Here is a 26,768-nt window from a genome sequence, read left to right as displayed (position 1 = left end):
AACTCAGCCGTGGCTGGGAGAGATCTGCAGGTGGGGGGGCACCAGCCTGCTTGCAGCCTCAGGGGCAGCACGACTTCCTGACTGTGGGGCTCCCCTTCCCCTGGACTCACCAGGCAAGATGTAGGCCCTGTGTGCCTGCCTCTGGGTTTCTGCAGCTCCCTTTCCCTAAGGGGGGCAGGGGGGCTGCACCCTGGAATGTGAATGTGCAAAGGGAAAAAAACCCAGCCCAACAGCCAAGGGCTCCGTGCCTCTGACCTGCTCATGTGGAGAACCAGACAATGGGCTGTCTGTTGTCCGTGTGGTTTCAGGCTCAGATCCCAGCTGCAAGATACAGGCTATACAAGGCGGGGAAGAATGTTATCGGGCTGCTATCTGCTGGCTACACTGAAATGTAATCCTCGTTTGGGGTGTTGTAAGAGACGTGAACAGAGGCTGAGCGAGGGAAAGGACAGAGCTTACCGAGCGCTGGGAAATTTCAGAGATTCACCTTTTCTCTCTCCTGCGGCTCGCAGGGCAGACATTAGGTGCATGCAGCTGACTATCAGTTAATAAAGACAAGTGCAAAATACAACACTTAGGAAAAGGGAGACTCAAACGCACAGCCACAAACTGGGGACGAATTGGGTAGGTGGCGGTACTGTGGAAAAGGGGCTCCTCGTGGATCACAGATTTAATCTGAGGCAACAGTAGGCTGCAGCTGGGAAAAAGGCTAATATCATGCTGGGGTGTGTTAACGGGGGTCTCGTGCGTCAGACACGGGAGGTGATTGTCCCCCCCTGGCGCTGCTGAGGCTCAGCCAGAGTCCCGTGCCCAAGTCTGGGTGCTGGGCTTCAGGGAAGATGTGGACAAATTGGAGAAGTTCAGAGGAGAGCAACAAAAGTGATCAGAACCTGGGCTCTGAGGAAAGGGTTTAAAAAACTGGGCATGTTCAGTCTTGCGAAAAGACTGAGGAGGGACCTGATAACCGTCTGCCCACACAGTGAGGGCTGTTATCAAGGGGATGCTGAGGTCTCCATATCCGCCGTCAATAGGACTAGAGGCAATGGGCTTCATCTACAACAAGGAAGATTCAGGTTCGATGTTAGGAATAAGGAGGCTCTGGAACAGACTTCAAAGGGAGAGGGTGGGATTCCGATCACCGGAGATTTATAAGACTAGGTTGGACAACCCCGGTCAGGGATGGTCTAGGGTTCCTTGGTCCTGCCTTGGCGCAGGGGGCTGGACGCGCTGACCTCCCGAGGCCCCTTCCAGCCCAACATTTCTGTGATTCTGCGCTCAGATGCCTGCGGGCAGATGCCTCTGTCCGTTCCCTCGCTCTGACTCTATTCATGTCTCTTGCACCTGAGTGAGGATGGAGTGACTACTAGTTTGCTCCCTCTTTGGCCACCTCACTCCAAATGCAGTTGGGTCCCTTTAAGATCCCAAGTAGCCCAAAATACATAGCATGCTACTAGTCAGGGCAGAAGGCCTCCTGCTGGGGGGAGCGTTTGGCAAGGGGATCTGGAGAGGAGGAGGATGGGGGGAGTCCAGGGAGGGACTAGCCTTCGGCTACCTAAGCAAAGGAGCAGAGAGTCTCCTTCTCATTGTGTTAGTCCAGGAAAAACAACCTCTCTCGCTCATCCCTCAAATCCCCCCTGCCCCTCCAAACTGCTCATTGCCCCATTGAATATCATTCTACTGCCTGCTTCGGGATGGGGCCCTTCCTTCTCCGTCTCATTCGGATATTGGAGAGGAAGGAGTGGGCATGGGACTTAGGGGATCTGGGTTTGGATGCCCAATATGACCCCGAGCAAGTCATTCCACCTCTCTGGGCCTCAGTCTCCCCATCTGTAGCATAGGGACAATGATCCTTCCTTTCCCTCTCAGCTCTGTGAGGCCACTACCATCTTTGTTTGCACCTAGCACAGTCCATGACTGGGTCATTTCGGCACTACTGTAATACAGCTAATAAATCCTCCTCCTCGTAATCTTATAAAGTGCGGTAGGGGAAGGCAGTATAGCCTAATGGGTAGGGCCCTGGGAGTGAGAGGGCCTGGGCCAAATTCCCAGCTCTGCCGAGTGACATTGGGCCAGTCCCTTCCCCAGTCCGTGCCACCACTTTGCCCTCTGGAAAACGTGCAGCGTGACCCCCCATTTGTAACATGCATTGAGTCATATGTGTGGAGCATGCTAGAGCCCTGAGTGTTATATTGGTGAACGACACCAGTCCAGCGGTTGGTTCTTGGTACATTGTCGAAACACCAGAGAGCCGCGGGGAAGAGAGAAAGAGTCCCTCCCCTCCGCCCCCCATGCACTCACCTCTCCAGCAACCTAAGGTGTTGTGTGACGGAGCAGGTGCACCATCTGCCTCCAGGGAGCTGGGGTTTGGAAACCCAGCACTGGGTGGCACATCCCCCAGCGATGAGCAGCTGGTTTCGAAGGTTGGGGCCTGTCTCTCTTTCCTTTTTAAAGCCTTGAAATGGTCCAAGAAACCAATGTCGAGGGGGTGGGGGGCGGGGGAAATATCCTTGGCTAAGCCTGGCTCCCAGTCCTGCAGCCTTCGTCACTCCTTTGAACCCTCCAGGAGCCCACAAAGAGGTCTGGCCAAAGCGATCAGATTGCAGGGGACCCCACTTCTGCTGCCGGCTCCGCTCTGCCGGTGTGGTGCCTCATTGAAATCAAAGGCACAGGGGACCCCCACTCCTCAGAGCCAGCCGCAGGATGGCCTTCGTCAAGCCATGGCCCCTCCCCGTGCCTCAGTTTCCCCCTCTGTAAAAATGAAGTGCGTGCTGCTGAGTTGCTTTGCGAAGCTCCTTTGAGATCCACGGATGAAAAGCTCTAGATAAGAGCCAGGGATTACTGTTATTATCACTTGGCGATTTCATCGCCTCCACCTCAGAGCCGAAAGCTAAACCTTTCCCTCCCCCCCCATACCCATCAAATCCTTTCATCCGCCCCCCCCCCCCATTTATCACAGCTGATCGGTTCTAATTCAGCAGCTTTTCATCCAGCAAAGGCCCTCTGAGTTAGTTGCTTTTTTTTTCCAAAAGACCCACAATAATAATTATTCCCCTGATAATCCTGCTTTCTTTCTCTCTCTCTCTCTCTCTCTTTCTTTCCTTGGGCTTTAATAACAATCATAAAAATAAATAAATAAATAAATAAATAAATAAATACCTTACCAAAAAACAAAGGGAGGAGAGGAGAGGTGTTTTTTTCCCCTTTATTGTGCGTGCGCATTTGAAAATTGGTGCCCGGTGAATCACGGCCCTCGGTATTAATTTTACATTTTAAAATGTTACCTTGCCAGGGGCAGGGCTGGCATGACTGGATCGGAAAAGGAGAGGAGAGAGAGAGAAAACCCTTCTCCTTAATTAGCGTATTTCACTGTGTGATCAGAGTGCTTATGAAGCGAGTAATGAGGGGCATAGTAGCTTAAAGATTGCAAGAGAAGTGCTTCAGTAATATTCAGGGAACAGCCTTCCTCTTTTCTGCTCTCCATTTGTTCTCTCCTTCCTCCTTTCTTTTCATTCCCTTCTTCCCTTTGTGATGACTGCGTGTCTTTTGTGTCATCCTCTTGAATCCCCTGCTTTGTTTCCTGGCGGTTTGAGGGGCTGCATCAGTGTTTTTCTTTCTTATTTCACACACACACACACATATCCCTGTCATTGTCTGTACATTTCATTCTTTCTTACCCTGCCAAGGCTGTGGGAATTGCAGTGTCGCCGACTATCTTGCCAGTCTATCAGTAGTTGCGCGGTGTGTGGTGCATTCCTTAAAGCCCCACCTCCTGGAGTCATGAGATTTTCACAAGAACCTCAGCTTTCACTTACATTTTCTAGCTGTCTGAGTTGCAGAGCTTTAAAATGCCTTGGAATGTGTGCATGCCAGAGAGAGCAAGAGTTACGACATGTGTGTGCACTCGTGTGTGTCCGAGTGTGTGCATTTTCTGTGTGTGTGCGCGCATTGTGCACAGGTGTGTGCATGTGCCTGTGTGTGTGTATGCCTGAGCGTGTGCATAGTCTGTGTGTGTGTGCATTGTGCATGAGCATTGGCAAGGGTCTGTGTATATACCTGTGTGTGCGCATTGTCTGTGTGTGCACATCAGAGGAAGAGAATGGGGGGTATACGCCTCTGAGTGTCTGAGTGAGTGACTCTATGTGTGTGGGGGCACTCAGCAACAAGAGTGTGTGTGTGTGTGTGTGTGTGTGTCAGAGTGTGTGTGTGTGTGCGCGTGTTGTGTCTCTCTGCTGCCCCATAGAACTGACCCCTGCCACTGCCTGGATTTTCATGACACACATAAATCAGCCAGACACACGTTTGTGCAGCCAGGAGAGCTCCACTCGCCTCCTGCCACAGGCTGACTGCTGGGCCAACATCTCCCCCACACCCTGCCCTGGGAGTGGGAGGGGGACCCCTCCCTTTAAACTCTCCCACTGACTGGCCTCCATTGGCATGCGGCCCCTCTCCCTCCCCCTGCCTGGTTGTATTACACACACAGCAGTGTGTGCTTGGCTCACAAGCAGGCCAGGGGCTTGGAGAAGGATGCCCATCCTACAGCGCTGAATTACCATTTAGAGACCCCGTGGGGCTCTGTTTGTCCACCGGGCCAGCTCCATCTAAATGGAGATGTGGCTGTATCTCCGCCACATGAGAGGGGACGTGATTTGTCGATTTGGGAGGTGGGGGGGATATGAATTTTCCTCTGAAATGGAGGCTCTTTAACCAGATGCTGCACAGCGGGCACCTTCCTGCGCCTCCCACCATGCACACCCAGGGCACAGCACGGGGGTTGGAACCCATCCTCAGGGAGATGTGGGGAGCGAAGATGCAAAATTCAGAACCAGGTCTGGCTCCTGCAGCTCAGATACTGCAGGGAGAGGTAGGAGGAGAGATTTCATACTCCAGGGTGTGGGGGGGCAGAGGCCTGGGGCTTTGGTTCAGGCCCATTATAAAGCTGGAAGGCCACTTGCAAAATTCAGATCTGGGTCCGGATCCAAATTTCGAACCTCCCCAGACGTGGAAGTGCTTGGATCTGGGGCAGAGCTTCTGGCCTGTGTGTAAACAGCTTTGGGGGCTCAATCTCACCACTTGATGCCTCCCCACCCCATCTTCCCTGACAGTTCCACCCCCACCTCCCAATCAGTAACAGTGTGTGTGATTGATGGCCCCCATGGGATGAGTTTGATGGGTCTCAGCCCAGCTCCCTGCAGCACAGGGGCCAGGTCGCAGTATCCACTGTTGCATTCAGCCCTCATAGCACTCAGGAGTGTGAATCTTCCACGCCTGTGATTGGCGTAGCTAAGTGTAGACCAGGGCTCAGGCCTCATCTTCACTGCAGACTTAACATGGGTTCAAACATGCCTTTAACCCATTCCACATTCACACACTGATGTCTCTATCCTTCCCCCACAACAAAGCATCCCTCACGCCCTGAGCTACTGGGCAGACCCCAAGTTAGCTCATCCTGCGTGTTGCTAACCTGAGATAACTGCAGTGAGAATGTGCAGCCATGGACACTCACAGGAATCAGAACCCGATGGTCCGCCAGTCCCTTTCATGGCCCTCCAAGAGGTCCGTTCCCATGAACTTTCTTGCCATCTCCTTTGCCCGGACCCCTGACGGAAGCAGTCTGCCTTCATGTGCCTCTGCTCAGCATCCTCGCTCCCACTCTGCTCACGGTTTCTTTAGGGCTAGCTGGGGGAGGGGTCCTTGAAACTCATGGAGGGATCCCCGAAAGTTTTCTGTTCTTCCACAGGACCACGGTCTGGATAATAGGGAGACACCCAGCTGGTTAGCTCCTAAAGAACTATGGGCCAGATCCCCGGCTGACAAACTGGTCAGTGGAGTGACGCTGACTGAAACCGGCAGAGAATATGGATTTTATAATCTGGGCTGGTTTCCCACAGCTCTGGTCCCTCTTTGCAGCCGAGCGCTGTGGCTCAGTCGCGGTGGGCACACGGTTCTCAGATGGCCCTGGCCCAGCTGTTGGCCTTGTTCCACCAGTTCCGGTACCAATTCACCAGCCGCCTCCTGGCTCTGGGGCTGCACCAGGCATGCACTGCAGCGGGGCACAGCCTGGACTCTCACACACACACCCCCTGCCGCTCATGCCGCCCTTCCCCTCCACTCACAACAAAAGTTTGGGGGGTTGTGTGTCTTAAGGCTCCCCCATCCGGCTTTCATGAATAATTCCTCTTTCGGCTGCTGGAGTGTCAGTGACCTGCCTGCTGCCTTCGCAGAGGGGTGTCTGCCCGCTTTTTTGTCTGCAGTGTTTTAAAGAGAGACTGACAGCTGACAAGGCTTCCCGTAGGGCCCAGCCCCCTCCCGTCCCTCGCACAACAGGGGGCCCATGTACTCCTGTCAGTCTCGCCTGACGGGGAATCCTAGGGCGGGAGGAGAGCAGGCCTGAGGGGCTACAGTGGGGTCTGTTCTTGGCCTGCTCTTTGCTTTGGGGGGCCCTAGGGGTTCTGTGAGAGGGGAGCAAACCCAGCATCATGCTGAGCTCTTAGTGCCCCAGACATGAGCCCCTTCATACCCCTCACCCTGGTATCTGGTACTGTTCTGACAAGGGAACAGATGTGCCAGGACAGTGATGTAGGAGGACAGGCTCGAACTCTTAACGGAGACACACTGTGCTAGTCCCTTCTCAGGCTCAGCAGCACCAGTGCAGCGTGTTTACGCTGGAGGGGCTTGCACTGGAGTGGCTATTTCAGTGAAAATCTCCCCCCTCCCCACACACCATAGACCAGACCGGCAAAGTGACTCACCCAGGGTCACACAGCTGGGCAGTGGCAGAGCCAGGGAGAGAGCCCAAGAGGCCCAGTTCCCTGGCGCCCGTCACCGCATACAGTCAGGTACATCAGTGCAAAGAGCCGTGGGGGGCACTGATTTTGGCCTACTTCAGATGACTGCAGCTTGCCCTTGGTGGCTGTCGAAGCTCTTTGAGCACTGTTGTCCCCAGTGAAGAGACTGAGTGGTGGAGCCGGGGATAGAACACAAGCACCCTGACCTCTCCCCGGCCCGGTGCTCCGTGCCCTAAGACACAACTGCCTTTCTGCAAGAAGATTCTTACTGTTGGCTTCGGATCAGGCCCCTAAGCTGGTATTTTCCACAGTCATCGGCACGATATAGTATGTCGTCAGAGAGCCTGGCCGAAAAGGCACAGAGATACGACCTGTCTGGAAATCTCATCACATAACCAAAATATAAGCAGAAGAAGGAGGAACGGTTTTATGTTAAGTGTCTCCTGGCATCTTGTGAATGCCCGTGGGTGTATGTAAACACGCACCACGGCCCCAATTTTTATTCCAGATGTTCTGTGCTCTCTCAGCAGCTTGGAAGTGAATCAGTCTCACAAACCTGCCCTAGCCTTGCTGATGCCGACAAGAGAATTTCTATTTGAGGGCAAGTGCCTCTATAGGAACTTAAAATTAATTAGCAGAGAAAACCCATTCGGTGTGGGGAGAAGGCAGGATTGCGCCTGAGGGGCTCGTGCATTTGACTGAGGAGTCCTCGTCAAACGCGAGGGCCAATCAAATCTACACAGTAAGTTATTTTAAATGTCCCCAGAAGGCGAGCGTGGGTTTGGAAGGTGGCGAACGGAGCTGCCTAGTCTTAGGGGACTGTGGCGTATCGAGGTCTAAAACGGGAATTGCCGAGGTATTGTAGAGTCATTTTCCAGCTCTGCTAATCCCTTAATCTCTCAGATAATCAGTACCAAAAACCATACATTACAATAGGATTGGAGCGCACATCTGCAGTAATACCAAAAGGGTTTGATGGTATCGCAATGCATAATGATTTTTTGTTACTTATTACCAAGTGTCACCAGTTTATTCCTCTTAAAACAATGAGGTCCTGAATTTAATCTTGTAGCGCAAACGCAGATTCGGAGGGTTTGACTGGTGGTGAGGGCAGAGGACCTGTGTGTCAGGATTCCTGGTTTCTGTGCCTGATTTTGGAAGGGAGAGTGGTCTAGTGGTTAAAGTAAAGGGGAGTATGAGTCAGAAACCCTGGGGTGGTTGGGTGGCAGTTGTGGCCTGTGAAACACAGGGGCTCAGACTTAAACTCTGTTCTCAGGTATGTCACTAATCTGCTGTCTGGGCTTTTAAGTTGCTGAATGTCTCTGTGCCTTAGTTTTCCTTCTGTAAAATAGGATGAGTCAAACCTCCCTTCCTGGGGCTTTTCGTGGGTTCCAATAACTCAGGCCTGCACAACATAAGGCCCGGGGGCCACAAGTGGTCTGAGTGGGCTCACCGTGCAGCCCACGGGGGGTGAGTAGGCAAGCGGTGGGTGAGGGGGGGATTTGAGGAGGCGAGCGGGCGGGCAGTGGCGGGGTGTGGGGGGGGAGTGGGCGAGCCGCAGGAGCGGGGCTGAGGAGTCAGTGGCTGACCTGTTCTACTGATCTGGTCTGGCTCCCAGCCCCTCTCCAAGGGTTGCAGCTGTCTGGAGATTGCTCATTCACACCTCATTCATTCAACTGGACAACTGATTACAAAGTGGGGGGAAGATCTTATTCTACTTCTAGCAAAAAAAATCTCTCTTTTACCTTAATTATACTACCGTAGGGGCCTGCTATAACATATTACCAAGATTTAATACCGTTGTTTCGGTGGAGTGGCGCTGGGAAAGGAGGGTTTGTTTCCATGGGGCGGGCAGTGCTGGGGGAATGTTTCAGTGGCACTGAGGGGAGTTGTGTTTTGGGGGGCGCTGGGCAGCTCTGTGGGGGGTTTGACGGCGCTGGGGGGTTTCAGCCCTCAACTGTTTTCTTTGGAGTAACATGGCCCTCCCTGCTTTATGAGTTGTGCAGGCCTGCATTAACTAATGTTTGTAAAGTGCTTTGAACTCTAGGTTGAGAAGCACTGGATAAGGGCAAAACTTTTACTGTCTGTTTCCCTTTGTAACAATGCTGGTTCTGGTGGGGCCCAACTGAGAGTAGCAATTCAGGACAAATTGCTTAAAGCAGGGCAGTCACAGCCCAAGGCTGGGGTTCCTTTACTAATGAGGCAACCCAAAGCAGCCAAATAGAAAAGACTTCAGTTTTGCCCCACTGGCTAAGCACAAGCGATTCCCTTAGACACTCCAGTTTCCCAGTATCACCACCAGTACCACTCGTTATGGGGACAAATGGTTATGAAAACATGCCCCAGTAAAAGAAAAAAGGTTCTCTTGATCCCGAAGGACCAAACCCCAGACCTAGGTCAATAGACAAATCAGATCTTAGCCACAAATCACGCTGTTGCCAATCCTTTAGAATTTAAAATCTAAAGGTTTATTCATAAAAGGAAAAAGCTATAGATGCGAGCTAGAATTGGTTAAATAGAATGACTCAATTACACACAGTCATAGTTCTTGGTTCAGACTTGTAGTAGTGATGGAATAAACTGCAGGCACAAATCAAGTCTCTGGAGTGCATCCATTCAGCCCTTTGTTCAAAGCTTCAGTTTGTAGCAAAGTTCCTCCAGAGATATGAAGCAGGATTGAAGAAAGATGGAGGAGTTTTCAGGGCCTTTTTATATTCTCTGCCTGTGGGACAACACCTCTTTGTTCTTCCTGTGGAAAATCCCAGCAGCAAGATGGAGTCTGGAGTCACATGTCCATGCTTGACTCAGTTTGCAGGCCAACACCATCATTTGTTTCCAGGAAAACTTAGATGCCCAGAATCAGCCTCTCCCAAAATCCATTGTCAGTTGAGTGTTTCTTGACTGGGCACTTAAGTTGCAAATTCCTTTCTCAAGAAGCTGACCAAATGCTTTACTAAAGCTACTTAGAATCAAAACACATTGATATGCAAGTACAGAGCCAATATTCATAACTTCAACTACAAAAATGGCTCAGAGCATAATCATACCCAGCAAATCGTAACCTTCCCACAGATCCCTCACAGGACAACCTTTGTACAGTATTTGCTGCAAATATATGAGTGGCTGCAACAGTGATCTATACAGTTACAGATTACGTCACTAACGTCACACCCTTATTCTCTGTATAGGGGGTGGTTGGTTTGACACAGCGAAGGGCAGAATCAGAAAAGAAGAGATAGGTTCTCTGTGCTTGTTACAGGTACCAAAAAGAAAAAGGGAAAAATGTAGGGCCCAGTTCTCCCAGGCTTGGCCCCATGTGCCTTTGTTTATATTGAGTTAGTGTGATATGAATCAGCATGGTTGTGTTCTACATTCACTTTGCACAGCTGCCAGTGCCTGTCGAAGGAGAAGAGTAGCAGAGAGTCAGGACTTAAGGTCTAGCTTTTTACAAGTGGTTAGTGATTTTTACGAGTGGCTAGTGATTTTTTTGGTGCCCAGTTTGAGATACTGAAAGGGGGCTGTAATTTTCAGAGGGTAGGACCTTGGCATTGTCTAGAAATCAGGGCCCTTTAAGGTGTCCCAAGTCAGGCTCCTGGAGTCACTGGTCACTTCTGAATTTCTTATGCCCGAAGCATCCCATTGGCATAAGGTGTGTAGTCCGCGGTTCATGGGAGCCAGGACTCCTGGGTCTTCTTCCTGGCTCTGCTGCTGACTTGTTGTGCAGCATTGGGCGTGTGTCTTAACCTAGAAATCTTTCAGAAGCGCGTACTGCTCAGAGGGGCAGAAGGGTTACACTGCTTTGGGTCTGAGAGTCACAGGTGCTAAGCACCCACAGTGCCAAGCAGGTACATCCAAAGCTGTGCTGCTGAGGGCACCCGATCTCTCATCTTGCAGAGAACCTGGTGTTCTGGCTGACACGTGTCAGGCTGGCCAGTCCGCCGCGGTCCTTGCCTGCTTCTCACCCCCGCTTTCTCCTTTCGTTCCCCGCAGGTTCCATCGGGGGGACTACACGGTGGAAGTGAGCATCAACGACTACCTGGATATCTACTGCCCTCACTATGAGGACCCGTTCCCGGTGGACAGGATGGAGCGGTATATCCTGTACATGGTCAATTATGAGGGTCATGCTTCCTGTGACCACCGGCAGAAAGGCTTCAAGCGCTGGGAGTGCAACAGGCCCGACTCCCCCAACGGGCCCCTGAAGTTCTCAGAGAAGTTCCAGCTCTTCACTCCCTTCTCTCTAGGATTTGAGTTCAGACCAGGGCACGAGTATTACTACATCTGTGAGTATCCCACGCTGCAGGCTGGCTGTGCCCTGCCCCCTCGCGGAGAACGGCCCCTGGCCGCGGTGCATGCCTGTTCCTAACAGGGTGAGGGTGACTTGAAAATCCAGATGGAAGGCCTAGTGCAGAACGTGCAAATTTGCACGGTGAGCGGTTAACACGGCTCAGTGTGAGCGTCTCGCTTAGCAGCCACGTGAAGCACATTGAATTGAGCTGGAGGGTGGGTATGTGCAACGCTGCCCTCTACTGGATACAGTCAGAACCATTCTGCTGTGTGTCCCGTCTAGCAGCTCTGGTGGCGGGGGGATGTAGTTTTGGAATAGGACAATTCGAGCTCTGTCTCTGAAGTTTCAAGTGGCTTCTGCGTACCGGGAAGTCACAGCCATGACGCCGCAAGCTGGCTGTGGTTTGCGACGATGTTAAGCTTCCTTGCTGACTTGGGGTTTTATGAAATCACTTGTAAAGCCACAAAATCCACAAAATGAACCATGCAAAGATTCATGTAGGGCTGTGACAATTTGCTCTAGGTAGAAATGTCCACTGAAAAACATATCTATGCCAACAGAAAAAAAAACATTGCTAAGGCAGAGGTCAGGCTACAGGCTCGAGTCTGTACGCAAGTGAATAATACTGTTTAAGAGCCAGAGAGTTCAAATAATCAGGAAGTAACCCCATCACATGAGGAACCCAGGTGCTCTTGTCAAACCCGGAGCTCATACGAGAGGCCAGCTGATCACCTGCCTTCCTTTGCATTGAAAGCTTGGCCCAGGCACGTGTCTCCAACTCTCTGCTTTGTCACCGCACTCACCTTTGCCTTGATTTTGCTGTCCAGGCACATGGAGTTTTTATATGGAGACGGGCTGGTTCTGGGTCTAATGACACTTAGAGAACTGGCTGCCACATGGAATCCCAGGCCCAGATCCCTTGAGAGCACCTCCTCTGAGGTACTCAGTTCTCTCAGCATCTCCCAGGATAGGGCCCTCTAGGCTCCATCCTGACAGGTGCTGAACACTGGCGCTGTCCCAGCAAAGCACATATGGACACGATGAACTTCAAGCACATGGGAATCCTGTTGACTTGGGGGTGACAGACCCAGCCCTTCAAGTGAAGCCCGTGGTTGATCAGGGAACTGTTCGTTGTGGGTGGATAAGGAGGTGTGGATCTTCCCAAGACATAGCTATGGAGGCAGAGTGCAAGGATGGGGGTAGCGTTGCAGGGAAGCTAGCAGCATTGTGGTTAAATCCTGTCATTTGGGCCTCTTCCCTCCTGCAAGGCTAAAATTCCCTTTAGAAAAAGAAACCACCAACAGAAAATACAGTCTGAACAGTAAGCAGGAGCCAGGTTCTGCTGGACGTATGCTGTCTGCTCTGTGCCGCTCCGGTGATGCAAAGCAGCTGTGAAGCCATCTTAAGCGGCCGCTTCTAAACCCTGCTTTATGGCTGCGTTGCAATACCAGAGGTGTGCAAAGGAGCCAGAGTGTGCGGCGCAAATCTGGCTCCAAGCATCTCAGATGAAATCTGGAATAACTCCTAGTGCTTTTCACTGTCAGAGCACTTGGATAGCCCTTTGTGGGGAGACAGGCAGAACTACGCACCCAACGTCACAGCCAGTATCAGAGGTCAAGGATCAATGGCTCCCCAGTCCAATATTCATACCTCCACTGGACTAGAAATCTGGGTCACATTAAAACCTAGGGGGCTGGTCCAATGGGAGCCTTCTCGTTAACTTTAACGGGCTGGGCTCAGGTGAAGGGCCAGGGTGAGGTTTGAATGGACCCGTCCTTAGCATTCTAGGAAGAATTCTGAATGATTCCCTGGTCTGCTGGCCGTACGGTAATCCCAGACCTAAAATCTTTCTGGGGCTCTTCCTTTCCCTTCAGGATGGGGCCTTCCTTATTTCCATGCACTGGACTCTGCTGTGTCGGTGTGCTAAGAGCATGTCAGTTGCCCCTGGGACCAGCATAACCTCTGCCTGCTTGGATCTGCAGAGGTCCTGAAACAAGAACCCCAAGAGGTGTGAACTGCCCCAGTCTTCTTAACTCTGAGCACAGCTGCGGGTGAGCGTGCCTACAGTCCTCCGGTTGCCTTCATTCTGCCTCTCCCAGGACACAGCAGCTTTCCATGCAGTGAATAATACCCAGCTCTTGCATAGCACTTTTCATCAGTAAACCTGAGCGTGCTTTACAAAGGTGGGCACTAGCATTAGCCTCATATTACAGATGGGGAAACTGAGGCACAGAGGAAGAAAGTTTACCCAGAGTCACCCAGCAGGCCACTAGGAGAGCCACGCCTAAAACCTAGGTCACCTGAGTTACAGTCCAGCACTCCAGCCACAAGGCTATACTGCTGGTCAGAACAAAGCTCACCCATTTTTGTTGGGTGACGGAGGGTTTATTGTGGTTTAAAGCAGCAACTCCATTTACTCTCTGCTGATCATGCCGGAATCTGAAACACTGAAGCTGGCATTAACTAAGACTTCGTGTAAGATCCGGGCCAGCTGAGTGCTCAGAAAATTAGTAAACCAAACCCGAACACACGGAGAGGCTCCTGGGTGAGCCGGAGTTTCCTCCCCCAAAAAGCCAGGGATGAGAGCATTAGAGTTCATTCTGCTCCCGCCCCATGGACCATTCGCCTTGTAAAATGCAGAGCTTAAGCTGCCTGGGGGGTCTCCCCTGCCGTGGGCTCCCAGCAAGCAAAAATAATCAAGTGACTATAATTACCCGCCCGACCACCCAATGGGGAGGCTGGTTTACGTCTCTGTTTTAACAGAGCCCCATTCATCTTGATTAGAAGCAGGGCTTTTATCCTGTGTTTCTTTTAGGGTCCCAGAGAGGGACACCTAGCCAAACTGAAGGCACGGCGCTTGGGGCTAGGACGGAGGAGAAGGTTCCATCCAGGGCTCCTCGCTCGGAGGGGAAGGCGGAGGGCCTAGGCGAGGGGGGAAGGCCACTGAGTCCCTAGTTCAGTTGGCAGAACTGATCCCTGCTGGAACTCCATTGATTCCAGCCTGGACAATTCCATCTGCACCCGTAGTGGCCTAAAATTGGGAGTTTGAGTCAAGAGCGTCCGTTGGGTCTAGTTCCGAACCGGCCCCCCCCATCTCATATTCCCCAGTGCTGTCACGGCTGGTGGGTCTCCAAGGACCAGCAGATGGGGGTACGGTCTCACAGGGACGTATTTGGCCTTTGAGAAGGCAGGGGAGGCTGATCTTCCCCCTTGGCCAGAGCCGCAGAGTTTTGGCTGACACAGAGAGGCTGAGGCCTTGGTTTCCAGGAGAGGGTGAAGGGTCAAAGGGTTATGTGGCTCCCCCATGTCTGTCGTCAAGGCGGTGGTAGTAAGGGCTGTCTCTCGCCTTCCTCCTGTCCCTTCCCTTCAGCCATTAAGCCTGTATATAATGGAAACCACTTCAAGCCGGTTCCAGCACCTATGCTTCCCTTGGATTAAACGCACGTGGCTGATAGCAGATTTCAGCTCACCGGTGCCTCTGGCGCCTGTTTCTTCAGGGCCGAGGCGTCTACTGTAATTTACCCCGTCGTAAAAAAAGAACCAGCACTCAGTGCAAAATCTGCCCCCCCAGCCCCCGCCCACAAGCCACCTGGCCTGCACCCTCGGCGTTTGTGCATCCTCACCGGTTCGCACGCACAGCTCGGGGAGCCGGTTCCACCACTCTGGATATCTCTGCCGCAGCTGGGAGGGAGCCTCCCGGGGTGGGGCGACAGACTTGTGCTGGTGGAGTTGGAGCTAGCATGCTGAAACAGCAGGGTGGACACCACAGCTTGGACGGCAGCTCGGGCCTCGGGTCCACCCAGCCCCCCAGGTCTGAGCTCAGGGGGCCAGCCCGAGGCTCTGCCAGAGTCACGACGGCCACACGGCTATTTTTAGTGCATGAGTCTTTCTGCCCAGCTGCAGTGTAGATGTACCTTCAGAAGCTTCAGCGGGCACCCAGCGCAGTATCCTACCAGCTGTGCCATAGCAGTTTGACCTACACTAACCGGTTCATCCCCTTCCCAGTACAACTCACAATGGCAGCAGCTACTTACAGGGACTTTCATGGTCTGTGAAAACATTTTCAATGAAAAAGCTTATATCACTCAATTGTTAATTAGAAAAAAATCATTTATTTTATTTAATAATTTGGAGGTTCTTCCCCTTTTTCTCCCTCCCCCCCCCCCTTTTTTCCCCTAGGCCTCAGAAAATGAAAACTGAAAATTTGTCATTTTCACACAAAAAATATCAAAAACCTTAACTGAACCATTTCCAATGAAATTAGGGTGTTTGGGGTGGGAGCTACCTACCATTTCCAAACCAGCCCTATAGAGAGCACAGCTGATTTAGGGACCGCTCTCGCCCTACACACCACAAAAATGGCTGAGACCAGCTGAGGCTGCATTGGCTTGTGACACTGGAAGCACGTGCCTGGGGACTGGAGTGAGGCCATTTTGAATAGATCATCCTAGATGTGAAACTTTTTAGCTAAGTATATAAATCCTCATGCTTCAGGGCATGAGCCAGCCTAACTAAAAGGGTCAGGAGGGAACTTTCTATGGGGACAGGTTATCCCCTCACTGCCTCCTGCAGGATTTCTTACACCTTCCTTTGAAGCATCTTGTGCTACCCATTGTCAGAGAAAAGACACTGGGCTAGGTGGACCTCAGGTCTGATCCTGTCTGGCAGTTCCTACGTTCTCATGAATCTCACTCCTTTTGGAGGTCTGGCCACCTCTGGAGTTACAGCCTAGCCCAGTTTCCAGCAGTTAGCACCCTGACAGGCCCTTTACAAACAGCCCACAGAGTTTCTCCTGGTTTACCCCGCTCCAAGGCCCTGATCCTGCAAGTGTTTGACCACATGCAGAATTTTACTCACGCGACTTAACTGCAGTGCACAGGGCAACTCCTGTTCTTAAAGCCAAGCACACGTGTATAGGATCGGGGCCCAAGCAAGAGGAGAATCGGGCCCATTTTAAATTTTCAGCCTCCTGAGTGGATGTACACAAGACAAAAATCAAATAGGGAAAAAGTTGCATTATGAGGCCTGAGCGCAAGCGGATTGGAGCCGGTGAAACAATTCTCGCAGCTTTGGATCGGACCCCAGGAGTTTTGCAATTAAAGGTTAAAATTAAAAAATCATGACCCAAAAGCACTTGATAGTGTCATTTGAAGCCAGACGCTCTTCTCCTCTTGTGTGGGAACTACCAGCCCCGTTATCTTTTCTTATTATTTTTCCCCTTTTTCTAAAGCATCTGTTTGGAAACCACTTAATTTGTTCCTTTTATCTAGATTAAATTACCATTCTCCCCTCCCCCATAAAATGTCACTCGTGAAGTCACTGCGTCTACAACTCTCTTTTCTTATTCTGTTTTTTTTATTATTATTTTATTTTTAATGTCGTTAGGGAGAGATTACACAGGAGTAAATGGTGAAACTGATCATCGCTAAACCAGTTAGAATTCATGTCATGCGGAACATTAGAAATTATGCCTCTTTGAGGAACCGTATTTAGCAGACATGAAAGAAGAGAAATTACCTCCTTCTAGAGCTCACAAATTGGAATTCCATTAACCTCGCAGGCAGAGAGATGAAGCTTTGTGTTCCCAGTTCTGGGTCAAGGTTAAGAGCTGGCGCTGGGGACACGAACAAATGGTGAGACCCATTTGCCGATTCGTATTGGATCAGAATTTACAGCTGCGTTCTGAAGATCTGGAACTGGGTTACTTGGTCTCTCCCCAGCTCAGGAGGTTAGTTCATGATCGGGGTGCGGCACAATCAAGACAATGTGCTGTATCATTCCTTGGAAAAAAAAATCATTATGCCTGGCAATCAGAGCGGAGTCTAGAGCAGAGATCAGATGCTTCAGGATTTCAGCCCCCTGTTGGTTTCAGTTTAGGATACCTGTTAATCCGTTTAAAACAAAGATCTGTGGGTAAGGAGAGAAGAGCCCGAGAGACTGACACATCTTTCCCAGTCGGAGAGGAGTACTTGGATGAAGTAATCAGGTTGTTAAGCCAAAGGAAGGTGATTTGGGACCCCAGGCAGAGAAAATGATACGTGGGCTGAAATAGGAAAGTCAAGTTAATGGGGAACTTTGCAAGATTGGGGGAGACCAGACATGTGACCTGGCTCCAACACTAAACATTATGGTTAATTATTTGGCCCCAATCTAGATCAGAACCCCATTATGTTGGATGCTTCACAGACTCATAGGGAGAGGGAGTCCCTGCTGCAGAGCAATCTGAATAGACAATGGGTGGGCGGGGAAACTGAGGCACAGAGAGGGGAAGGACCTCACCCAAGGTCACAGAGCAGGTCAGAAGCAGAGCTGGGAAGAGAACCCAGGTGTCCTGAGTCCCAGCCTTTATCCACCATATCAGATCCCCTGGAAGCTGCAAAGAATTTATTTGCTGAAAACAGATAAATGACATGAGACATGCTGGACCCGTAACAAGAAAGCAGCAAGTGGGGGCCTGGCAGGTACGTTACAGATGAGCACTGTCTGCGCTGGCAGGTACAGTACAAATGAGCACTACGAACTGGAGCTTTCGGTAACATTTCAGTCTCCCGCTGGCAAACAAGCCTCTGGAGCAGACAGGCCCGGCACAGGGGGTGGACGGACACGGACACACACACACACAAACACACACACACACGAAGTAGAATACTGCGTGGTTTCTTACGAAGCTAGGCTGCGTCCCTTTAGGCTGTGGAGGTAAGAAATAGCCGGTGACTCGGAGGCTTTGTCTGGGCTGGGGATTTCAGCTATCCACGGCCAGTTCTCAGTGTAGTGGCATGATTGCAAATCCCTAGCGTGGCTAGACAAAGCTGCTACAAGCCACATCTCGCCCTGGTGCTGTCTGGCCCCAGCCTGTCTGCACTCGAGGTTTGCACTGACACTGCTATGCCAGAGGCTGGCTACCGATGACTGTGACAAGGGCAAATTCCCAGCATAGATAAGGGCTAAAAGTTCAGTCTGCAGGGCCTTTTACTCCTTCCCTCGTTCCACGATTTCAGTTTGGATGCAGGGGTGGAGGCCAGGCTGCATATCAAGAGATGGTCACGAGTCCCAGAATTCAACGGTGGGACTCTAAGCGAACAGCGATTATCCGTGCGGCTGGGGCAGGCTGTGGACACTCCATCTGGGACCTGCCTCCCTTCAGGCATCCTGCCACCTACCAGCACGTGGCTCCCGCCTGAACCTTTCTGCTCCAGGTTTTGAGGCTGCACAGCATCTTGTGACACCCCCAGGTGGCAGCTGGGCAGAGGGCAGCAGTGGAGGAATGAACTAACTGGATCTATTCCCAATTCTGCCACTGACCTGCTGGGTGACTTGGGCACATCGCTTGGCCTCTCGGTACCTCTGTTTCCCTTCTGCCCTGATCACACCTGGGACCTGTAGGTCCTCCTGTACTACAGTAATAATGGATGTGAACTGGGTGAGAGCACCAGAACTTGGCCCAGCACAAGAGGAGATCCAGAGGGAAGAACAGAACCAGGGGGCAGAGAAGATGGCTGGACAGGACTGTCAGGGTACGTCTGCACTGCAGTTGGGAGGTGTGATTGTGGCATGTGTAGACACACCCGAGTTAGCTTTGATCTAGCTAGCCTACAGCTTGAGTACCTACCCAGTATTCCGGGTGGGTTTATACTCAGGTGGCTAGTTCATATTGTCGCCCACGTGGCCATGGCTTGACCATTGGTTTTAGGAAGCTGGCTAGCTCAAAGCAACTTGGCTTTGCCTATGTGTGCAGCAGTCACACCTCTGATTGCAGTGTGAATGTACCCTCAACAGCACTGAGTATATTCTGAGTGTGTGCACGGGTGTGTCTGAGTGGGCAGATCCCCAGGTTGTGTGGACAAAGTGGTGGAACTGCTTGTTTTTCTCCTCCACCTGGCGTGTCTTGTCTTTCAGACTATAAGCTCTTTGGGGCAAGGTCATTGGGTCACCAAGTCTTGCAATAATTTGGGGCTTTTCTTAAAGCTCCAACTCCTGGAGTCACGTGAGAATCTCAGCTTTCTTTTTAAAACAAAAGTATGCGTCTCCAGACAAACGCTTGAAAACGTGACGCCTTGAAGGCAATAAAATCCAGAGCACAAATAGAAAGGAGCCCAACCTTTAAAAAACAACGTACAATTTTTAAACCAGTCTTGTGATTTTGGGGAACCCAACTCAGGATTGTTGAACAGTTGAGTGAAAGATAGTGGGACAGCCATTGACTATAAGTGTCTACAGCACCTTGCGTAACGGGGCCCAACCGAGCTGACTTCTAGGCGGTACTGTAAGAGATGTTAAATGATAACCATTAACAATTATAAACAATACTCCCTCTTCTCCATCAGGTTACTCATAAACCTTCTATTTATTAATTCATAGTTATCAAGGCCCCAGCAAGCATGCCCATTGCACACAAGACAACCGTTAAACCAGTCCTTGCAGCCCAGAGCTTACCACCCCAGCTAGCCAGCCTTAGCACAGGCTGGGAGCATGGTCATGTCTGCAATAAGATACCGTTTTTAAAGAGTGCTTGGAAAATGATATTGTGGCTCGAATGGAGAGAGTGCCTGGCAGGACGTAACAAGGGAAGGGAATTAAGATGGGGCTGCGTGTCTGCTGCTGAACAATGAAATCACCAAGGGGTAGTAATGATTTTGAGCAGTTTCTCTGGAGCGAGGGAGGTGGGCAGAGGGCCCAGTTCTGAGCTCACCGACCACAAGTTTAGATCAGTCAATCGAGTCGCTTCTGAATGATACTGGGCTGATCGAGATCGGCCCCAGGCCCAGAGACAGGATAGCGGGGGGCGGATCCAGAGCCTCAGCCCTTCGCAGCCAAGGCCCAGTGCCTGGTGGGATGCCCTGGCAGACAGGGTCAGGGGGTGCGTGCGTGGGGATTGCTCTGAGTACATGGAGCAGGGGGAGGAGATCTGGAGGACAGCCAGGGGCCTGTGCTATTAAGAGCTTTCAGAGCCACTGGGGAGAAATGAAAATCAACCCAGCACTTTGTGGGCAGCCAACACAGAGCGAAGAGGGCAGGAACATTGCCCCAGCTGCCCCCGCCGGAGATGGGCTGCTGCAGCACGAGGAAGTTGTGGAGGGGCAGCTGCGGCCGGTGGCACGTGCCGAGCCGTGCAACACTTGGGATGTTCAGCCAGGGTTGTCGGGTCCCCTCCCTAACGGCTGGCGGCTGCCAAGCCCGGGGTTAGTTCACCCTTGCAAACAGGGAGGGGCAATTGGAACTGTTTTCCTCATCCAAGTTGGGGCCGGGGAGTCCCTTTGTAGAGGAGAGGGGTGTAGTTGTGTGGCGAAGAGAGGGCTGTGTCTGTCCCCACCTAGAAGGACGTGGGGGATCCATCAAGGCGGGGATGTATCCCCCTGTCCCCATTTGGAGAGGAGAGGATTGTGTGTGCGCAGGGGTGGGACATAAGAGGCCCATTAACATTAGCAATTGGGAGAATCACACCTCCCCTGCTTTAACTTTTAAATTAAACTTTATTGAGAATAATTTTCTCCTTCCCTTTTTAATTAAAAAATAAATAAGTTCTTTTTAAAATGCACATAAAAAAATTCCATTTTCCATTTGGAGAGGGGAGTTTTGCCAAGATAATTATTGCAATTATGCCTTTTCTCTCTCCCAATGAGTATTATTTTTATTACGTGCTTTTATCTTCGTGTTCCCTGTTAAGGGGGAAAGGCGCACAGACCGCCACTTGGAACAGACAACAGCATGAACCCCCCAAGGACTCACTACAGTGGTCGAGTTCTCTCACCTCCTAAAGGGAAGCCCCTCCCTGCTACAGGCGCCTGAAGGGCTGGGAGGGGATGACGATGCTCTTCTATTGTTAATAAGTGTCATTGTAAATTATCAATGTCACCGCGCAGGCCGCTGAGCAGTATTGAAAGGCACCGGCAACAGCTGGCTCTGGTCACGTCACACAAAAGGATTCATGTCAGCCCAGCCAGACCCACGCACTCTGCTCTAAGCAGGATACTTTGCAAAAATGCAGACTGATGAAGCTTTTCCTTCACCACCACATTCACACATCAGCAGCTCCCCCTCCAGTGCAGGGGACACTAAAATTGGGGTAATAAATGAGGGAGGACAGGTCACTGCTGCGGAGTGATGTGCAGGGCTTGATAAGCTCGTCTCAAGCAAACAGAGCGTGTCTTTTAGTACATGTAAATATACACCTCTAGGAACAAAAAGACATAGGCCATACTTAGAGGACAGGGAACTCTCTCCTGGGAGGCAGTGACTCAAAAAGATTTTGGTATTGTGGTGGATAATCAGCTGAACATAAACTCCCGGTGCAATGCTGGCCAAAAGAGCTAATATGATCCTTGGACACACAAACAGAAATCTGGAGGAGGAGAGAGGTTATTTTACCTCTGTATTTAGCACTAGTGCAGCTGCTGCCAGAATACCGGGGCTCATGCCAGTGTCCCCGATTCCAGGAGACTGTTCATAAATCAGAGGAGGTTCAGAGAAGAGCCAGGAGAATGATTAGAGGATTAGAAAACCTGCCTTATAGCAAGAGACTCCAGGAGCTCAGTCTATTTGTCATAACAAAGAGAAGGTTAAGGGGTGACTTGATCACACTCTGTTAGTACAAACATGGGGAACAAATATTTGATAGTACAGGACTCTTCAATCTAGCGGCCACAGGTTGAAGATCCAGTGGCTAGAAGTTGAAGCTAACCAAATTCAGCCTGGAAATAAAGCTTTCACTAGCAAAGCACATTCATCTAGACTCCCTTATAGCCACAGCAAGAACATTTCATGTATCTTCCACTACAGCCCTTAATAGCAGCCTAATCACTGCAGCCCACAACCCCACCCAACAGCAGAAACCTGGCTGTACCTACAGTCAGCTTTTTATAGCCTGTCTCAGGAGGTGGGTGTGGTCTGAGGCATAACTCCACCCCCCCACTTCCTCCCTATATAATGGCATTTGCAGAGGGCCTCTGGCTCTGTAGGGGTGGCTATTTAGAATTTGTAGGAAGACTGTATCCCAGGCACAGTCCTGGTCTCTCTCTGGAAGTTGGGTGGGTTTTGGGGGCCTAAGAATCTGCTCCTGTTTTTCCTCAAGCAGATGGTGTTTCATCAGGGCTCCTGGCCCTAAGGAGCTGGCTGCTGTTTCCTGGGTATTAGATTGCATTGCAAACCTCAGGCCGAGCTGCCCTCCAGGCTCTATGGGAGCCAGCGCAGCTCCTTCCTTTCCCAGAGCAAACAAAGAGCTTGGCACTCAAGTACCTCTCCTTGCTTAGCACCGCAGAGCTGCTCTGGTAGCTGCATTTTCAGGGTCTCAGCTCTCCCCTTTGAGCCTTGGTTCAGGGAGTGATGAGCAAACCCCCCCCCCCGCCCCCGAACACACCTAGGTTCTGATTTCTCTTAACCTCTTGTTAACAGAGGGGGCTTTTCATTCCCTCCCTGCCCCGAGATCTTTGGGGGGCATTTGACTAACCTGTTCCTGCTAACCTGCCTTTTGGGGGGCTGCCCTCCCTTGAAAGGCTCCTGTCAGGACTTGGGGAGGGAAGAGGAGGGGGGCTGTCTGGTCCCCACCCAACTCTATTTCTATTGTTGCTGCCTTGGTCCTTTGATCCACTCCTATACCCTGAGTAACAACATCCTGCACAAACCTTGGGGGTGGGGAGGGGGGAGCGGTTTCCACCCCTATGTGCCAGGAGGAAGTGGGAGAAGCATGTCCCAGGCTGCACCTCGGGCCAGCTGGAAGGGCGGTAGGCAGAGCTAATGCCTACAAAATAGTCGACTCTCCAGAGCAAGACTTCCCAGGCCCTTAAGGGGAGCCCCTTTTGGGGCCCCTCCCTGGTGTTCCCAGTCTCTGGCTCCTACCCCTGCTGGGATGGGAGGGAGCCGGGGAGATGGAGGGGAGCTCCTGCCGCTGTGAACTGGGCTGCTTGGCTCTTCCCAGGCTCTGCATGTGTCGTCCCCAAGCTCAGGTGGCTGTGCATTAACAGGCCCAAGCACCCACACAGACCCAGTCCTCTCACCTTTTTCTGTGGGCTCTGATTATTATGTTCCTGGCAGCTGCTTGTTCCTCTCCCCTCGGCGTGAAATGCACAGCACCGGCTCCTGGCTTTCAGGCCCACACAATGGAGAAACATGGGTCATTTCCTGCCTGTCTCGGTGCCAGCTCCCTCCCCTGGCACAGAGCAGGGAGTGGGGAAGGGCTCAAGGGGTTGCTGCGTCCTGGTGGGACACTGGAAACACACACACACATCGTTAACGGAGCTCTCGGGGAGGCCGCAGTGGCTTGGCAGCGCCGCTCGTGGGGGGAGCCCATGGGTATAGCGTAGAGAGGCAGAAATGGCATTCATTAGGGGCTGAACATGCATCACAGAGTCAGCTGCCTCCTCCCCTCTCCAGGCTGGGGTCGCAGCAGCGAAGGGTAGGCCTGGGAGCAGTGCTGACGTCCTAGTGCTCTCTATGTGTACAGGCCTAGCCAAGGAGCCCTCACAGCAGGGGTGGCAGAGGGGGAACTTTGGGAATGACGCAGCCGCAGATTGGAAAGCCGGTGACAGGGATAGGGTTAGAATCCGGGGGTCCCTGGATCCCAGGTTTGCTGCTTTCAGCCCTGTGTGGCATGTCAGTCTGGTCTCTGGCCATTCGCTCAGACCCTAGAGTTTCTCCGCTCCCTTTTCCCAAGGTCCAGAGAAAAGGAATCCAGGTTTAGTTGGATGGGAGTCAGTTTCTAAAGGGGAGGAAAGGGTTGCCTGCTCCCGGGAGTTTGGGGAGAGACCCTTCAGCTCAAGGCCACTCGTTTCGATCCTGCCCAGGTTGGCAGTAACTACAGGTTGTTCCCATTGGATGGGGCCATTCAGTGCCCTATGTAAAGTCAGTTATATGGTCTCACTTCCTAACACAGGTGCCCTTCCCACAAAATCCACCCACCCCTTTAGGGATGACCCTTTCATGCCTCTTCATTCCTGATCTCAAAGAGAGGGAGGCACCAGCGCTGCCATGAAACCCAGGAGTGGCAGTAAATTGGGAGGAGTTTGGTCATGGAGCAACGTCTGTATCCAGTTCTGATCCCACACTTCCAGAAGGAGGGTGGTAAATTGGAGAAGGCTCAGAGAAGAGCCAGGAGAGTGATTAGTGGGTTAGAAAACCTGCCTTCTAGTGAGAGATTCAATCTATTTAGCTTAACTAAGAGAAGGTTAAGGGGTGACTTGATCACGGTTTATAAGTACAGATGCCCCCCGACTTACGCAATCATTCTGTTCCAGAAAGCCTTGCGTAACTCGAATTTTGCATAAGTCGGAAACGTATACCCGTACATTACACAAACATTTCTGCAACTCGAAAATCCTATTTCTGGCTTATGGAACTTTTTCAGTAAGTGCGAATTTGCGTAAGTTGGGTCTTGCGTAACCCAAAGAGCGTCTGTACCTACACAGGGGAACAATTATGTGATAACAGAGGGGACTCATCAGTCTAGCAGACAAAGGTGTGAGATCCATTGGCTAGAAGTTGAAGTCAGATGGATTCAGACTGGAAATACATTGCAAATTTCTAATAGAGTAATTAAGCACTGGAGCAACTTAGCAGGCGCTGTGGTAGATTCTCCATCACTGGCCACTTTAAAATCAAGATTAGATCTTTTTTCCCTAAAAGTTCTGCTCTAGTTCAAAGAGGAGTTAATTCAGGGAAATCCCAGGGCCCGTGTTATACAGGAGGTCGGACTACGTGATCACAGTGGTCCCTTCTGGCCTTGGAATCTCTGAATCCATGAAATGCTGATGAGGACAGAAACAAACGAAGCACAAAGGGACGCAGATTTGGAATATGGCCAGGCAGTAGCCACATGAGGTGTAGCTTGGGAAAATGCAAGAAAACGTATCAGAGAAAAATGAATTCTTGATGCGTAGAGCTGAAGGCAGAGGGGAACTGGGGAAGCAGTGAGACTGAGAGAGGAGAACCGAGTGCAGGTTAGCCAGGAGGCCGCAGTGGGATCTGGCTACAAAAGAATCCAAGGCTGGTTTTGTGGTTAAGACACTGGATTGGGATGCAAGACAGCATCCCAGCTGGGCCACAGACTCCCAGCCTGAGCTTGAGCAAGTCCCTTGTGTCTCTGTTCCCCAGCAGTCGAATGGTGATAGTAGCACTTTTCTCCCTCTCAGGGACGAACTGACCAATGTTTAAGAAGCGTTTAGATGCTGTGGTGAATGTAGATAAGAGACATACATAAAAACATCATCTTCAGTTAGTCCCATGGCATTAATGCGATCCTGCTTGGGACAATGTTTGTTTTCTGCACACAATGCACAGTCAACCTGTGGAACTCCTTGCCAGAGGATGCTGTGAAGGCCAAGATACTCACAGGGTTCAAAAAGGAACTAGATACGTTCACGGAGGACAGGTCCATCAATGACTATTAGCCAGGATGGACAGAGATGGTGTCCCTAGCCTCTGTTTGCCAGAAGATGTGAATTGGTGACAGGGGATGTATCACTTGATGATTCCCTGTTCTGTTCACTCTCTCTGAAGCACCTGGCACTGGCCACTGTCAGAAGACAGGATACTGGGCTAGACAGATTTTTGGTCTGACCCAGCATGGCCATTCTTATGTTACTGGGCTCCAGAAAGATATTGACAAAGTGCTCAGAGAAGAGCAGTGAAAATGATCGAAGGGGTAGATTACAAGGCTCATATCTCTGGCTGTGTGTTATGCAAACAATTCCCTTCCTGCTTGTGGCTGGGCCTGGGAATCTCAGGGATGTGGGCCAGGTGCAGAGAGGCCAGTCCTGGTGCTGGTGGGAGGAATGTCTGCACTCTAGGGCCCTGCCCCCCTGGTGAACATACTCTCACTCAATGGTTCAAACTGCTTTAACATTTATTTGAGATGACCCCGAGAGGCAGGAAACAGCAAGCTTTTCTCATCAGCACAGCTTGGGGTCGGGGCTGTCAGAGAGGATCAGTCTCAGAGCGAGTTAAAAACCCACCTCACCTTGTTCGATTCTCACCCTTCCCCCCACCCAACACACTCCCTCTCCTCATCACTCCGGCTTAGCCCCCTCCCCAACCTAATCTCTTCTCTCCCCACCCCCATGCTTTTCACTTGGCACCCTTTTAACTGCAAACTGTTCCCCTTCAACAGCCGCTCAGGCAAACTTCAACGAGGCTTTGAGGTGCCCCCTGTACCCACTGCGCCCGTAGTTCTTTCGCAGCAGGGGTTTCACACACAACCCCGCCGACCCCCCTTCCCTTCCTTCGGATTGAAGGAGTCTGTAACAAGCATGAAATCTGGCTTGGCAGACATTTTTTTGCAGTTAGAACATGTATCCAGGGACAGTCCGGCAGAAAGGCACAGCCCGGGGTCGGGCAACTTTTGACACCAGTTAAGTGTTGATCAAAGAGGTGGTTTAAGTGGCAGGGATCACTTCAATAATGCGATTGATGCCTTCAAACTTTTAAGCTCCTTAAAGGGAGCTGGGAGCAGCTGGAGGTCAAGCAGAGATGGCTGGATGTGCATTCTCTCTCCCAGACTAGCTTGTCCCCTCTTTTATAGCCACGGATTCCAGTCCGTATGGAAGCTCAGTAGGAAGCCCTGTTATCTCAGCGACTTGAGAGCCAAGTAGGTTAGAACCAGGAAAGCACAAGGGAGAGACCGGACCTTGCTTCTGAGAAGTGTTACATTCTACTGCCAGTAACCTCTCGCGAGCTGCAGATGCAACAGCTGCTGTGAGGACACCAAG

The 26,768-nt window shown here is 51.4% G+C and overlaps 1 protein-coding gene across 1 annotated transcript in view; it reads left to right on the top strand.

The window, feature by feature from the left end:
- The window catches only part of EFNA2 (ephrin A2), a 150,307-nt gene that overhangs the window by 110,625 nt on the left and 12,914 nt on the right, over window positions 1–26,768 (top strand). Inside the window, exon 2 of the mRNA XM_030540526.1 lies at window positions 10,776–11,068. Within this exon, the coding sequence (XP_030396386.1) occupies window positions 10,776–11,068 (293 nt within the window). The remainder of the gene's footprint in view (window positions 1–10,775; window positions 11,069–26,768) is intronic.

This window comes from Gopherus evgoodei, chromosome 22 (genome assembly GCF_007399415.2).
Source record: "Gopherus evgoodei ecotype Sinaloan lineage chromosome 22, rGopEvg1_v1.p, whole genome shotgun sequence".
NCBI classification, from domain to species: Eukaryota; Metazoa; Chordata; order Testudines; family Testudinidae; genus Gopherus; species Gopherus evgoodei.
The sequence above is the reverse complement of the archived record's forward strand: the minus strand, read 5'-3'. Positions and strand labels throughout refer to the sequence as shown.